At 37.2% G+C, this 13,180-nt stretch overlaps 1 protein-coding gene across 2 annotated transcripts in view; it reads left to right on the top strand.

Annotated features, from left to right (window-relative positions):
* Positions 1–13,180, top strand: part of LOC106919273 (glucocorticoid receptor-like) — a 63,133-nt gene that overhangs the window by 41,362 nt on the left and 8,591 nt on the right. The window contains exons 4-7 of one of the 2 annotated variants that reach the window (XM_014989506.2): positions 2,301–2,327; positions 7,896–8,012; positions 10,980–11,252; positions 12,661–12,805. In XM_014989506.2, the coding sequence (XP_014844992.2) occupies positions 2,301–2,327; positions 7,896–8,012; positions 10,980–11,252; positions 12,661–12,805 (562 nt within the window). The remainder of the gene's footprint in view (positions 1–2,300; positions 2,328–7,895; positions 8,013–10,979; positions 11,253–12,660; positions 12,806–13,180) is intronic. The other variant, XM_014989507.2, reaches the window with a different exon arrangement.

Below are 13,180 nucleotides of genomic sequence, written 5' to 3' on the forward strand. Positions count from 1 at the left end.
CCAATGCTGACGCAGTGCCCACTGCAAAGAGATGACCCTCACTAATCCTTTTCTCCCTGGTTAAGAGACCAGTGGCCTTGTCCTGCTTTCACTCTGTTTCAGTTGCTTCCTCTGTCTGCTTCCACTGTAACCGCAATTACCATTTCTGGTGAACAAACTTGCTTTCACAAATCATTGCTCCTTATTTTACATGTTTGTCTGGCTTCTGCAGGATCCGAGTACACATGCTGTTAATGCAAAAGATACTGAAAACTGGCACATGGGACATTGTTGTCACAAAACTGCTAAATTTGGTTTGTTTCAGATCTGTGGTTTAGATTTATTTGTCATTAACAATTCTCAAGAACTCAAAGACTAAAATATGTTTTCATGATGCTTAAAAAGTAATAATAAATGCTGGCACATTATTTCAGGTCATGTTTAAAAACACAAAGCAAAAACTGCCCGAGTTCAGCCTGAAGGAAGTCAGAGACTCGGCCTGCCAGAGTAAAAACCCATTCTTTGAATGAGTGTAGACTCAGAAGAGAATGTGCTATATCTGAAAGTGTAGCTATGTAGATCAGCCCTGATTATAACATAAAATATAAAGTAGCTATAGAAACAGCTGAGTGAAAATGCTCTTAAAGTAAGCTTGTTCTTAAAATGGCAAGTCCCTATTCATCCAGTAATTCTTCCAGAAGAATGAAGTAAAACGACTGCTACTTAATTACTGCAAAATTCCTCAGTTGATTGCAAAACATGCCTCACAAAACACTCAGGGATGGGTCTGAATACCTAAAAAGCAATGGAAGGGTGGATCTGAAACCACACAGTCACTGAAAACTCTTAGTTTAGTTTTATCTGTCAGAATAAAGCATTGTGTCAAATCAATAGGGTACCTGACAAAATGTGTTGGTAAAATAAGATAAAATCATGTAGACTTTTAGCAGTTCACACCTTACCACACATATGTCAGAGTCAAGGCCCGCGGGCCACATCCGGCCCGCGAGAAGGTTTTTTACGGCCCCTGGGATGATCTTGATTTATTATTAGAACCGGCCCGCAGACCGCAGCAAGCCGGCACCCCGTCTGAAAAAAAAATATCTTCCTTATTTGAACTGTAAGTAGTTCTTTAAATGTTCTGTGAGATGATGTACTTACCCATGTATCCATAACAACCGGAACTTTCAATATCCACCAAGTTATTGCCGAAATATACCGTCTATTAAACGAGTGCCCCCCGGATTAATTACACTCTCTGCAGCTGCAGCTGCGAAGTTACCGTATTAACCCGATACTTGCTGGAAAGTGCAACGTCTCCCCTTTCAGAAACCGTTGGAATTTTTCCACTTAGCGCTACGTGTGGCGGAATTACGGTACTGCAAATTTAGATGTGTCGACGGCAACACATCTAAATGCCTTGACTCTGACATATGTGGATTAATAGATTTTTGCACTTTATTTTATTGTATTTCAATCCAATTATATTTTAAAAATATTTCAGTTGTGTCTGTTGAAAATTAAAGATTACTGACAGAGCCATAAGAAAATATTGCTTTATTTATCTGATCATATTGGAATATATTTGTTAGGTTTTCAGTAGGTTCAATTAGGTTCACTAGACTATATGCGTCATTTAAAAACATTTCAATGAACATTCGATCAGTCCGGCCCTCGGCTTGTAGCTAAATTTTTTATTTGGCCCTCCGTCCATTTGACTTTGACACCCCTGCCTTACCAAGAGTAAAAAAATAAATAAGAAAATGCAGAAAGATTCATTTAGCATTTTCAATATTGTTGCTAAATAAAAAAGCACAGCTGTGTCTGAGGAATTATTTTCCTAAATCCATATAGCTGCCCATATATATTTTTTCCATCCTTAAGTTTTGTCATTCTGGTATAAACTACCTTCTCCCAAATGTTTAGCAAACAGAAATGGAGAGACAGTTATTATTTTTAATCTCCAGATTTAAGGGTTCCAGTTATTTGTGATTTAGAAAACCTATAACAGTTTGATCATTAAAGTACAACATTTTGCACTTTAACAGGATTTTATATTTGAATATTCGTCTTTGTGTCTTCAAACATGAGCATTGAATATGAGCTTATTTCTACGGTACTAGAACTTGCATGATTGTTTTTTATTTTTTTTGCTTTGCCTGCTTATATGATGTCGTGCTGGTGTAACCACCGATGGGACAGAACTGAACTGTCGCTTTATTTTTAAATTAACTGCCAATAGTAGCACTGAGAAAGTTATGTGTGTCATTTTTGTTTTTCTCCCCCTTGTCTGTTCTCTGCTCATCATCTCTATGGTGAAGGATGGAGAGCACGGCAAAACACAGATGGTAAATAAATGCACTTTTAAACTGCATTAATAATAGTAATCATTGTAATTGTGATTATGATGAAACCTGTGTCACTTCTGATTCGCTCATGTCCCTGCATTTCTTCAGCACTAACATGTTAGCAGTCTGCCTACACATGCACACAAGCCTCTGCTGCCCACTGTCTCTGAATGCATGCAGATCTTCTGACTTGATGATTCAAATGAGCGTTGGTTCCTTTTGAATGATTATTGTGCTTTTCGGTTTCATCTTGCCCTACTTCACCTCTTCTTCTTGATTAGCCTGGGATCTCGGAGTTGATGTTACAACCACCCTCCATTTCACTTAAACCTCTTCTGTTGACCCACTTTATCTCCGGAGTTCGGTTTATATGCTGCTCAGGTGTTTAAAAAGGCTCATGTTACAGAATGTAATGGTAGGACCTTTGAGCTATTGTTCAAAAGGTTTCTGGGTCATTTTATCCCTATTTTGATTTGTTTACTTAGTTCTTAGTTATTTAATTGCTTACCCTTACCCAGGAATCAAAAATATGACTTAACTGATGTTCTTGCAGTTACACAAAGCTAAGTTCTATTTCCCTCATTCAAAATAAATAAATAAATTGAGGATTATATTTCATATTATTGCACCCATTCATATTTTCAAATGTGGTATCTCTGGACAATGAGGGCATTTCTGGACTCTGGTCAGCAGATCAGAGTCAGATAAAACACTTAGCTGGCACATTTGACGCCACAGATGGTTGTTTACGTTGGTGACTGAGATGGCATTCTGTCACGTCAGTGAAGTCTGCAGATGACGGTCTCAGTAACGTCATTTAGTGTTCACAACACCGGCCCTTAACACTGATGACCAGTCTGAATTATTTTCAGAAATTTTCAGGCTGCAGTTTGTTACATTATAACTAGTTTTACATGGTTGCTATTATTTTTCAGTTGAAGTATCACCCTACAACTAAAGGCAACCCTGTTTTAATTTTTTTGGTCAAAACATGTTAGTCTGTTAATCAAATTGGTTTCTTAACGCTTCTGATAATGCTGGTAGTACTAGCATGATCAGATCTGTGTCTCTGTCTGTGCAACCGGGACGTAGGTGAAGCTGTGATAGAAATCTTTGGGTCTCTGCTGCATATAGGTCATCTCATATTTACTAATTAGCAGCAATTAAGTCTACACATGCAGACACATACACGGGAAGCTAACCTTTAAGTTAGCTTCCTTTAACTTCAATAAGTAAATAGTAAAAGATGGGTTAGCTTAAATTTACTTAGTTAATAGGATTTTTTTAAGGGTGTCAAAGATTGTGGTACCAGAACTTATTTTAAAAAATGACTAAAAATTAATGTGGGCTTTTTTAAAAAACACTGGAAAATATCTTGGAGTAACTTTTAGTTTTAAAGTGGAAAATAAGGAAGAAACTATGACTGGAAAAAAATAAGTGATTTTGCAACCATTTAACAGTAGTCCTTATGATTTTGGAAAATGGGATTGGGCTGCTATGATATTTGCATATTGAGTAAAAAAAAATCACAGCATTACTATTACTGCAGCAATGTAAAACTAATTTTGCTTATCACAAACAAAAGTTTTTTTTATATTCCACAGAAAAGCTACAATTATTTACTTACTGTTGCAAAAAAAACAAAAAAACTTTTTATTATTACATTTAAAATAATGTTATATATATGAAGAGTGTGTGTGGACATTTTTGAGGTTTTGAAACCATGATTTTTTTTGGTGTCTCTTAAAACCAAAAACCAACTCATGACTTCTGTGGTTATGAACAAGTCGAGGCAAGAAGCAATTTTCCTAAAGCCATTTCCAGTCTTATAAAGACAAACATGCTTTTCTTTCTTAAATAGCACACTCTCTTGTCTTTCCTATTTTGAAAATGTGAGAATTGGATCTCACTTTCTTTTCTGTTTCATGCCCCAGGCAAGCATGGATAGATTGGATTACTAGATAAAAATGATCAACAAAGTATAAAATATGCATTGCTATATACAAATGTATAAAGTTTTGTTCTGTTTGGTGTCCAGACTGCACTTCACATCAGCCGCCATCACTGCAGGAGGAAGCATCATTAAGCTGAGCTAATCATTTGCTTGTTGTCCCAGATTCAGTGTTTACTGATGATCAGGAGATCCAGGCTGCAGCGCTACTAGAGTTGGTGTTCAGACAGAATGTCTTAACACGTCATTTATAGGAAATTACTCTAGCTGTGACTCATCTTGGTACAGCTTTGCACGTTGTGTGCACAATCTATCACAAATGATCGGTGATTGCAAATTTAGATGCCCAAAGGGTCTGCATGACCTTGATTCCTTCTAAATAGTGTGCATCTATTATGCCTATAGCCATTAAACACAAATGGTAATGGGATTGGTCCTACAATGAGTTTGCAAAGTGAGTTTTAACAGTTTGACTTTGACTCCACCTGGATTACGACAGTCCAGGTATCACAGAGTTAAGCAATCGTGGAGTTCCTTAAAGAAATTTGTTTCAAAGAAACAATGGAAATCTAATCTGAAAACAGGAAGCTAACACCTAAAATATAGTATTTAAAATCAATAATTCCCTTTGTTTTCCTCCACTTTTTCATATTGCAAACATTTTAACTCTCTGTATGGCCACAACTGTCTTAAAGATTAAGCTCCAGTTTTTGGAGACTCAAGACTTACTACATTAGATATTTAAAAGGAAAACAACAGGTTTAAACCCAGTGTAGACCTGTTAAACTGTGTTTAAACAGGTTTAAACCCAGTGTAAACCTGTGCTCACCAGTTCGTTAACCATGTTGAGGCCAGATGTTGTTGCATCCTGTTTTTGTGTTTTTTGTGCTGGCAGGTGAAGAAAATGCATTTCCTTCATGTTAAGGATTTTTTTCATGTTTCACAAATAGATTACACATGTTCACTTGCTATAAAATCTAATTGTCAAACTACAAATGTTGTTAAAAGGTTTAACAAAAATATGCTTTGAAAGCTGAAAACCAAAGTCAAATTCCTTCTTTGTGCAAACAGACTTGGCCAGTAAAGTTGATTCTGGTTAAGTTTTACCAGCAACACCTTAGTCTTTTCTTTCCACCTCTAGATTCCAACTACGCCGAAAGTATTCACATCCTCTTATAAACCACCATGAACATTAAAGAATGCAATTTGGTTGAAGACATTGCATCCAGTCCTGGATATTTCAAAGCTCTGCAGTGAGACTGTTATTAATAGAGCAGTCATTGTGGTCCCAAAGGGCTTTTTGTTCAGGCAATGCATGACTTTGAATGCAGCCTTGTTTCTGTGCAGATGACGTCCCTGCAGTCATGCTCAAACTTCACAGTATGAAGCAACACAACTCCTGCATTAGCTACATTATCCTTAATGGTAACTTTGAATATATGAGGAGGGGGTATTCAGTTGCTTCTCATTGCATTGCAGAAGCTTTTCATATCTACCCTACACTGAAAAGGGATACAGTTAAACTGCATAAGCCTCTTTATTGCTGTTTGAAATGAGCTAGTAAGATTTCATTTACACATTTAGTTGCAGCACTGAACCTTTAGCATAAATTCTTATTAAAAACATTAAAGTAATATTTTCTAGTCATGCCACATGATCAACACATCTTGCACACTGGCCTTGGAGTTGAACAAAATGACATATTCCAAATAAGACTGTACATAGATTTATTTTGTTATATCTCCATCAGACATTTCCTCTTTTATTCTTGATAATGTCAGAACAAAGTCTTATAAAAGAACAAAATCTAATACGGCGCACCCCAAACTAACTGGCTCACCTGGTAAAAGTGAACTTTTATTGAGTAAGCAATGACTTATTGTTTCTGCCAGTACAGGATATGGCATAACTCAGAAATCAAATGCTCTTATCCACTTTTCAAAGTCGTTGGAGGTAAGGCAGATGTGTGCTGAAGCAACTTGTTGAAAGTTGCCCCAGTGACTGTTAGAGCAGTTAAGTTTTACATCAACTGCCAAACAAGGTTGCATGAGGACCAACGTTTATGACTACACTAAAAGAGAAAAGGAAAGAAATCTCCACAGTTCACTTTTGCAATCGGTACAAATCATTGGAAGGGATTTTAGCTGGAATAGGTGAGCCTAAGATCGTAAGATAAGCATTTAAAACATCAGAAATATGAGGAACGAACCTGATGCCCTCTGCTAAGTATGATAGAGGATCAGTGATGATGTGGCTCTGATTCTCTTCGCAAGCAAAGATGCATGACGTCATGATAAGTTTTAAATACAAGAGATTTCAAATATGATCTTTGCTGTGAACTTTTGTTTTTGTCCTGAGGTTTATTTCTTTATACCTTTTCATGATGTCACACAAGTAAATAAAATACATCCATGTATGTGGTTCCATTTAACTCAAAAGGTTTGAGTTAATCAGTCCCAGATTTACAAACAATGACATTATCTCAGCTTCTGCAAATTGGATTAAGGGATTATAATGTTGCTCTTTGTCAACCGAAAAAATTAAACAGTTTGCTCTCTTTATTCTTCTATATATATATATATATATATATATATATATATATATATATATATATATATATATATATATATATATCCTAACTGACCTGAAAGTGAGTGCAAAGGTTGTTATTTTTATATAATGTATGTATATCTGGTTTCAACTGTATGCGTTGCAGTGTCTCAGCAGCTTGTCTGCAGCTCATTGTTGGGTTGGTGACTCATAAAGTCCAACAATTATATTCTGTTTGGGTGAATGTGGCAGTTGGAATGCCGTTGGACGAGTCTCGTAATGAAACTTTAGCAGATGAGCGAAGCATGGCTCTGTGGTGCTGGACGTCCTCATTTTTGGTCCCCATGTTGATCCTAGTAGAGAGGAGATTTCAGCTACTTCCACCTCGCCTTCCTCCGGGTTGAGCTCCATCACCTGCATACAGTAAAAACCAGATAAAGTTGTCCTGTGGCTGAACTGATGCAGTGATGCATCATGAAACTTACCTCAACGTTTGCCAAGGAAATACACAGCCAAGGTTTTATTAGCTAGCTGTGTTTGCAAAGCATCAAATCAAAAAGGATATTAAGAGGTGATAACGTGGTGTAGAAATATTCCCCAGATGGGCTTTACTTTATTGCACAAGCAAAAAGGATATCTACTGAATTTCTTCCCTCTGGTCACACATCTATCACTGCCTCCCTTTTCTTATTAACTTACTGCTAATCAAAGACTCTGTTATGTTTTCTTTTTTCTCCCACATCTGTAGTGGTTATGGCACAATGCTTGTGTAGAGTAAACAGTTATTAAGAGGTAAATCATCCATGATCTGCCAAATCAAACGGATCAAAATGCGTTTTTATTCTTGAACACAACCATTGTGCCTGGTGGTAGAAATACAGACTGGAGAGGGTGACGCTGTCAACACTACTGGGATGCCACAAGTTTGTGAGGGTTTGCTGTAAAATCAACAGGTGGCGAATGTGGTTCTGCAGGCTGCTCAGGCTAATCCTCCTCAAACCGTCTTAGCCGGCTAATTTGTCCCTCCCTTATCCCCTCTCCTCTTCCTCCTCCATTTGTCTGTACAGGTCAGCACAACTACCTGTGCGCGGGAAGAAATGACTGCATCATTGATAAGATCCGCAGGAAGAACTGTCCAGCATGCCGCTTCAGGAAATGTCTCCAGGCTGGAATGAACCTGGAAGGTAAATACTGTGACAAGTGAATGAATAAGGTCTGCTCTGGTCTTACATTGTAACTCAGCTTTTTCAGGAAGAGGAATTTCTGGGTAAAAAGGAAGCAAATAAGCTTGTTAGGACTGAATGCATTGGCTCACTTAAATGTTGGCATGGCCGTGCAAATCCTGAGTAAAATGGAAAGCCAAGGGATTAGAGAAAAGACGGTCTCCCTCCACCTACACCTTCCACACCCACTCTGTTATGCCGGGGGGGTTATATTCCAGGAAGAGATGATTAATTTGCACACTAAAGACCTCAGGAGAAAAAGAAAACTCAGTATAAAGTAGTTTGCAAAAATATCCGTAAACCTTCTTAGATTAAAAGTGTTGCAAGCCCAAGTACAGTATACACTCCCTTGTGATACTTTGTAGAACTGCCTTTCACTGCAGTTAAAGGAAAACTGTTAAAGAAAGTATTAGAAAAATAGATCAGTTGAAAAAATAGATTTGTTGAAAGCTTTGCACCCAACATCTTCTGCTTTGGAAATGGTGTGAACTGATTTTGTAAAACATTCTGTGGGTTTTGAGTTGCTGAAAAACAGACTTTAGAGCATATTCAGAAGTTACTAACTCAAAAGCATGTCAGGAAAAGTTTTTATATCTTGGTTTGCAATAATTGAGCAAAAACATTTCAGTTACAGTTTTACCTTGAGTGGCTCTGTACCACATGATGTGTGTGAGCGAAGGGGGAGGGGGGTGGATTCTTAGAGACTACCGGCTCCAGACGAACAAGGGGGGCAATCAACTTTTTAGGGGGCAAAATGAATCATAGCTGAATGTAGACAACAACATCGGTAGCCTACAAGCTACTTGTTAACAAGCTTAAGGTGCTGTATTGATATTAGCTATTCATCTTTTAGCTAACTTTACCAGCATCCAACAGCTTTACTCAACAGTCTGTTAGTTTGGGGGAAAAACTGTGAAAAGTTCTTTGCGTTTTGCTGGTTTGCTGCCATGATCCTAACACACCTGCGTAGCTCTGCACAGCAGCAGCAGGTCTCCTTCACAGGTGTAAATCCAGCGCGAGCGTCGTAGCGCTCATGTTGCGTTTAAAGGCGGCTCGGAAAAACAGTTTACGACATGTTAACAACGGATTAAACAGTTTTAACTGCTGATAAAAGTGACAGAGGACACAGATATGGGAAGTGTGGAAGCCTCTGCTGTATCAAATTGACAGAGGAATAACAGAGAGTTGGCCATTCTAAGGTAAAAACACAGCGCATACAGTGTTCATGTTTTTTTGTTTTTTGTTTCATCCAGACGGCTTCCCGCGCCCCCCCTGCAATGGCACAGCGCCCCCCTAAGGGGCACGCCCCACAGTTTGGGAACCTCTGGTCTACAGGAACAAACAAAAAACTTTAAAATAGAAAGCTTAGATTTTATCCATTTATATTAAAACTAAAACAATAAAAATATTGAGCTTTACCACTTTTTGTAAATCAATTTTACAGACTGAAAATTACAAAGCTGAATGAACCCTGTGACTTTTTATAGGCCCAAAGCACTTTTATGGAAAACACATATTTTAAAGAAATGTTAATTATTGTTGCTTTCTTAAGTTTTGAATTTGGGTCGTTTTTATTGTGTTTTGAGCATGTCCCGTGAAACAGCACGATCACTGTTAAAATATCTACTTTTAATTTTGAGGAGTCTTAATGCATTAATACATTAATAAGAAAAAACAAATCAGGAAAATATTGAATTTGATAGCAATACTCTATGAACTAGGAAGTCGGAACGCTATGTTTACCATGAACTTAAGCATTTAAAAAAACCATTGGATCTGGGAGCCATCAGGTTTAACACAGCAGCTGCTTTAATTGGATATTATTTAAGCATATGTTTAGTGTCTTTTAGCATATTAAATTGCTGTTGGTATACTTTATACAAGCTGGTGCTCAGCAAGAGAGACAGGAAGACAGAAAGTGGGATTTGATGGACGTCAGTGCATCAACAGACAGGCTTTGTATTGAAAGGCTTACTGTTGCCATGGAAACGCCAGTGGAGGAAATTAAAAAAGGTAGAGTGTAGGAAAAGCTTGTTATTTCTTTTTTCCGGTGGTAACCTCTCCACATCTGATATGTTTGTCACATTTAGTCACAGAAAATGGCGCCTCGATAATGTACAGAGCGTGGGCAAAAAGTAGTGCAGTAATGGAGAGGAAGTCAGAAATGGCAAAACCAGGATCTTAGAGTTTTGATAATGTTTTTAACAGTGCATACCTTAAGGGTTAGAAAGTAGCTGTAGTGCCGTACCTGACCCGATATCATCTTCCTTCTTATTTTTAAATAAATAAATAAATCTGCATTAATCTGGAGCCAGAGGCTAAAAAAAGTGCTAAGTCAGTGTTAAATCAATTAGTTCAGGCTAAGCAGAGATTTAAATATAGGATTTATTCAAGATTTTATCCCATTTTATAATATAATGATTTATTTGTGGATTACTTACAAGATGTCCACTGAATTTTCTCCTACATTAATCACTCTGAAGAATAAACAGTAACTCGTTTGATTGTAATATTAGCATGGCCATGCTCAAAATATTCATTGCCATGTTAAAACTGGAGCAGCACCCAAATATTAACAATAAATTATTAATTTATTAACAGGTCTTTAACACTTGGCTACTGAGGATTTGACTCAGAGCACATCTAAAAGTTAAAGTACAGCCTTCAAGGACTGCAGTTATGCATAGAGAGGCTCATAGGGATAAATGGTCCTGACAGTTAGTTCTGAGAAGCTGATTTTAACCGTTTGTATTCAGGATCTTGTTCTTTTGGTCATAATCCATATCATATGACCATAGGGGAGTGTTAAATGCTCTGTTTCTCTGTTTTTCACATAAAATCCATACTTCTAACAATAATCATTTTGTAGTAGCATAATATGTTAGTGAAATAAATTAAATTTTTTTTTTCACAACTTTGTCCCCTCAGCGAGGAAAAACAAGAAGCTTAACAAGATTAAAGTGCAAACGCCATCCAGGCCCTCAGAACCTGCCAGCAGCCTGGCCATGCCCATCATACCCAGAAGCATGCCGCAGCTCGTGCCCACCATGCTGTCTGTCCTGAAGGCCATCGAGCCTGAGATCATCTACTCGGGCTACGACAGCACGCTACCGGACACCTCATCTCGTCTCATGAGCACCCTCAACAGACTGGGAGGCCAGCAGGTCATCTCTGCCGTCAAATGGGCCAAGTCGCTGCCAGGTAGTGAAATCTTCCTCACCCCTTAAGTTTGGTTTTGATGTGTACTTATTCCAGTCGTTGGTTAACCTTTTAAAGGACTTTCCAGATGTTGAGGCTCTTATATCTGATTAAATACAGAGGGTACATCATGGTTGAGCTACTTTAATTGGTTAGATTGTAAGTAGAGGAATGGTTTTTATGCCTCTACCCTGCAGTAGAGACAGATGCTCAGCTACCATGTGATAAAATGTGTGGTCTCCAGCAGCTGAATGGAAGTGTAGAGTAATTGTGGCTCATAAAAGAACAATTATTGTCAGAACTCGGCTAACTCGGAGTACTTTGATAATGAAATAGGTCTTTGCCAAGGTTAATTCCTCTGTAATTGAACATAAATTAGGTGTTTTAAAGCTTCATTTTTGGTGTTAGAGAGCACAGTGAGGACTTCATGAATTCATGAAGACCTCTGGTTTTATATATGTCACATAAAACCAGAAAAAATACATTCTAGTAGAGAAATTCAACAATGAACATTGCTTTCAGAATGAAGTATTATTACAGCTTAATAAATGAGAATTTTCCAAATGGAGCACCACCAAAATGCAACAGTCTCTTTCTGGCTCCCTACTGTTACAAACTCAACAATCTTATAATATATGCAAGAATATTTATTTTCTAGTATATAAAAAAGAATATAGGAAACATCTTGAAAAACATAAAAACAAACTTATAAAAATTCAGAATTTTGCACAAGTGTTGAACTGCGTAAACAACAGACAAATTCTGAAACGGCTCAAAACCACATTACCCACAATACCACCATCCTACAGGGGAAGACTGGTTTGTTTTGGTTGGCAAGCCAGTTCCTACATGGGGTTCCTGTCACTGCATTTGAGGAAATGCAGTTATAGCAGTTCACTCCACAAATGTATGCAATTTAGTTTCAGTTTATTCTGTGGACTGCTAATTTTCTGAAATATTAAATATTGTTTAAGGCCACGATTGGAAAATGTTTAGTTTTATTAGGTTCAAAATCATTTTCACCATCACTGTATACTTACTTGTAAGTGACTGTGTATTTATGTTTATCAAAAGAAAATTATTTTAAAAATGATATTAAAATTTTAAAAATATTTGTCTTTTGGTCTTGTACGTTTTCCGTAGTTACCTACTGCATGTCAGACTGGTGTGTAGGGCCTTTAACATACAGGATGCCATCATTCTAACATAATCTTAACCTTAATTTACTTTAAAGAGAACAATAATTATTTCAACAGAACCTTATGGAAGGGTTGCAATCTAAACGTTCCAAAAAAATATAGGCAGATATTCTAAAAGAAAATTAAAATGTTCAATTATATTTTAGGTTCCACTTTATCTGCCTGTCATTTTCGTGCCTTTATATTTAACAGAGTTTATGTGTCCCTCTCAGGCTTCCGTAACCTGCACCTTGATGATCAGATGACGTTGCTGCAGTGCTCCTGGCTTTTCCTCATGTCCTTCAGCCTCGGCTGGAGGTCCTATGAGCAGTGTAATGGCAGAATGCTCTGTTTTGCTCCAGATCTCGTCATAAATGAGTGCGTACCAGTTATCTGAATACTTTTAAGTCTTTTATCAGCAACACATTATCAGATAGATTTATTAATATAATTATATGTTGCAGGATTGAAAAATCCCATGTTCAGACACTCAGACAAGAAAATTGATAATGTTTCATCTAGATGTGTAAAGCTGGTAGAGACATTTCTCATAATACTTGCAGCTGTTATTGCAGCAAAGTGTGGTTAAATCCATGTAATTTTATATAAAAAATAGATTTTATAAAAGAAAAATCAAAATCCATGTGTCATTTTCATTCTCCTGAACAATGATGTTTTGAAATGTTACTTGATGAGCATCTGAACACTCATAGCTGCTTCTATTCTGCTCAGAAAGAACATAACTTTCTATTA

This window comes from Poecilia mexicana, unplaced genomic scaffold (assembly GCF_051168715.1).
Source record: "Poecilia mexicana isolate PSO_F unplaced genomic scaffold, ASM5116871v1 scaffold_14, whole genome shotgun sequence".
Lineage (NCBI taxonomy): Eukaryota > Metazoa > Chordata > Actinopteri > Cyprinodontiformes > Poeciliidae > Poecilia > Poecilia mexicana.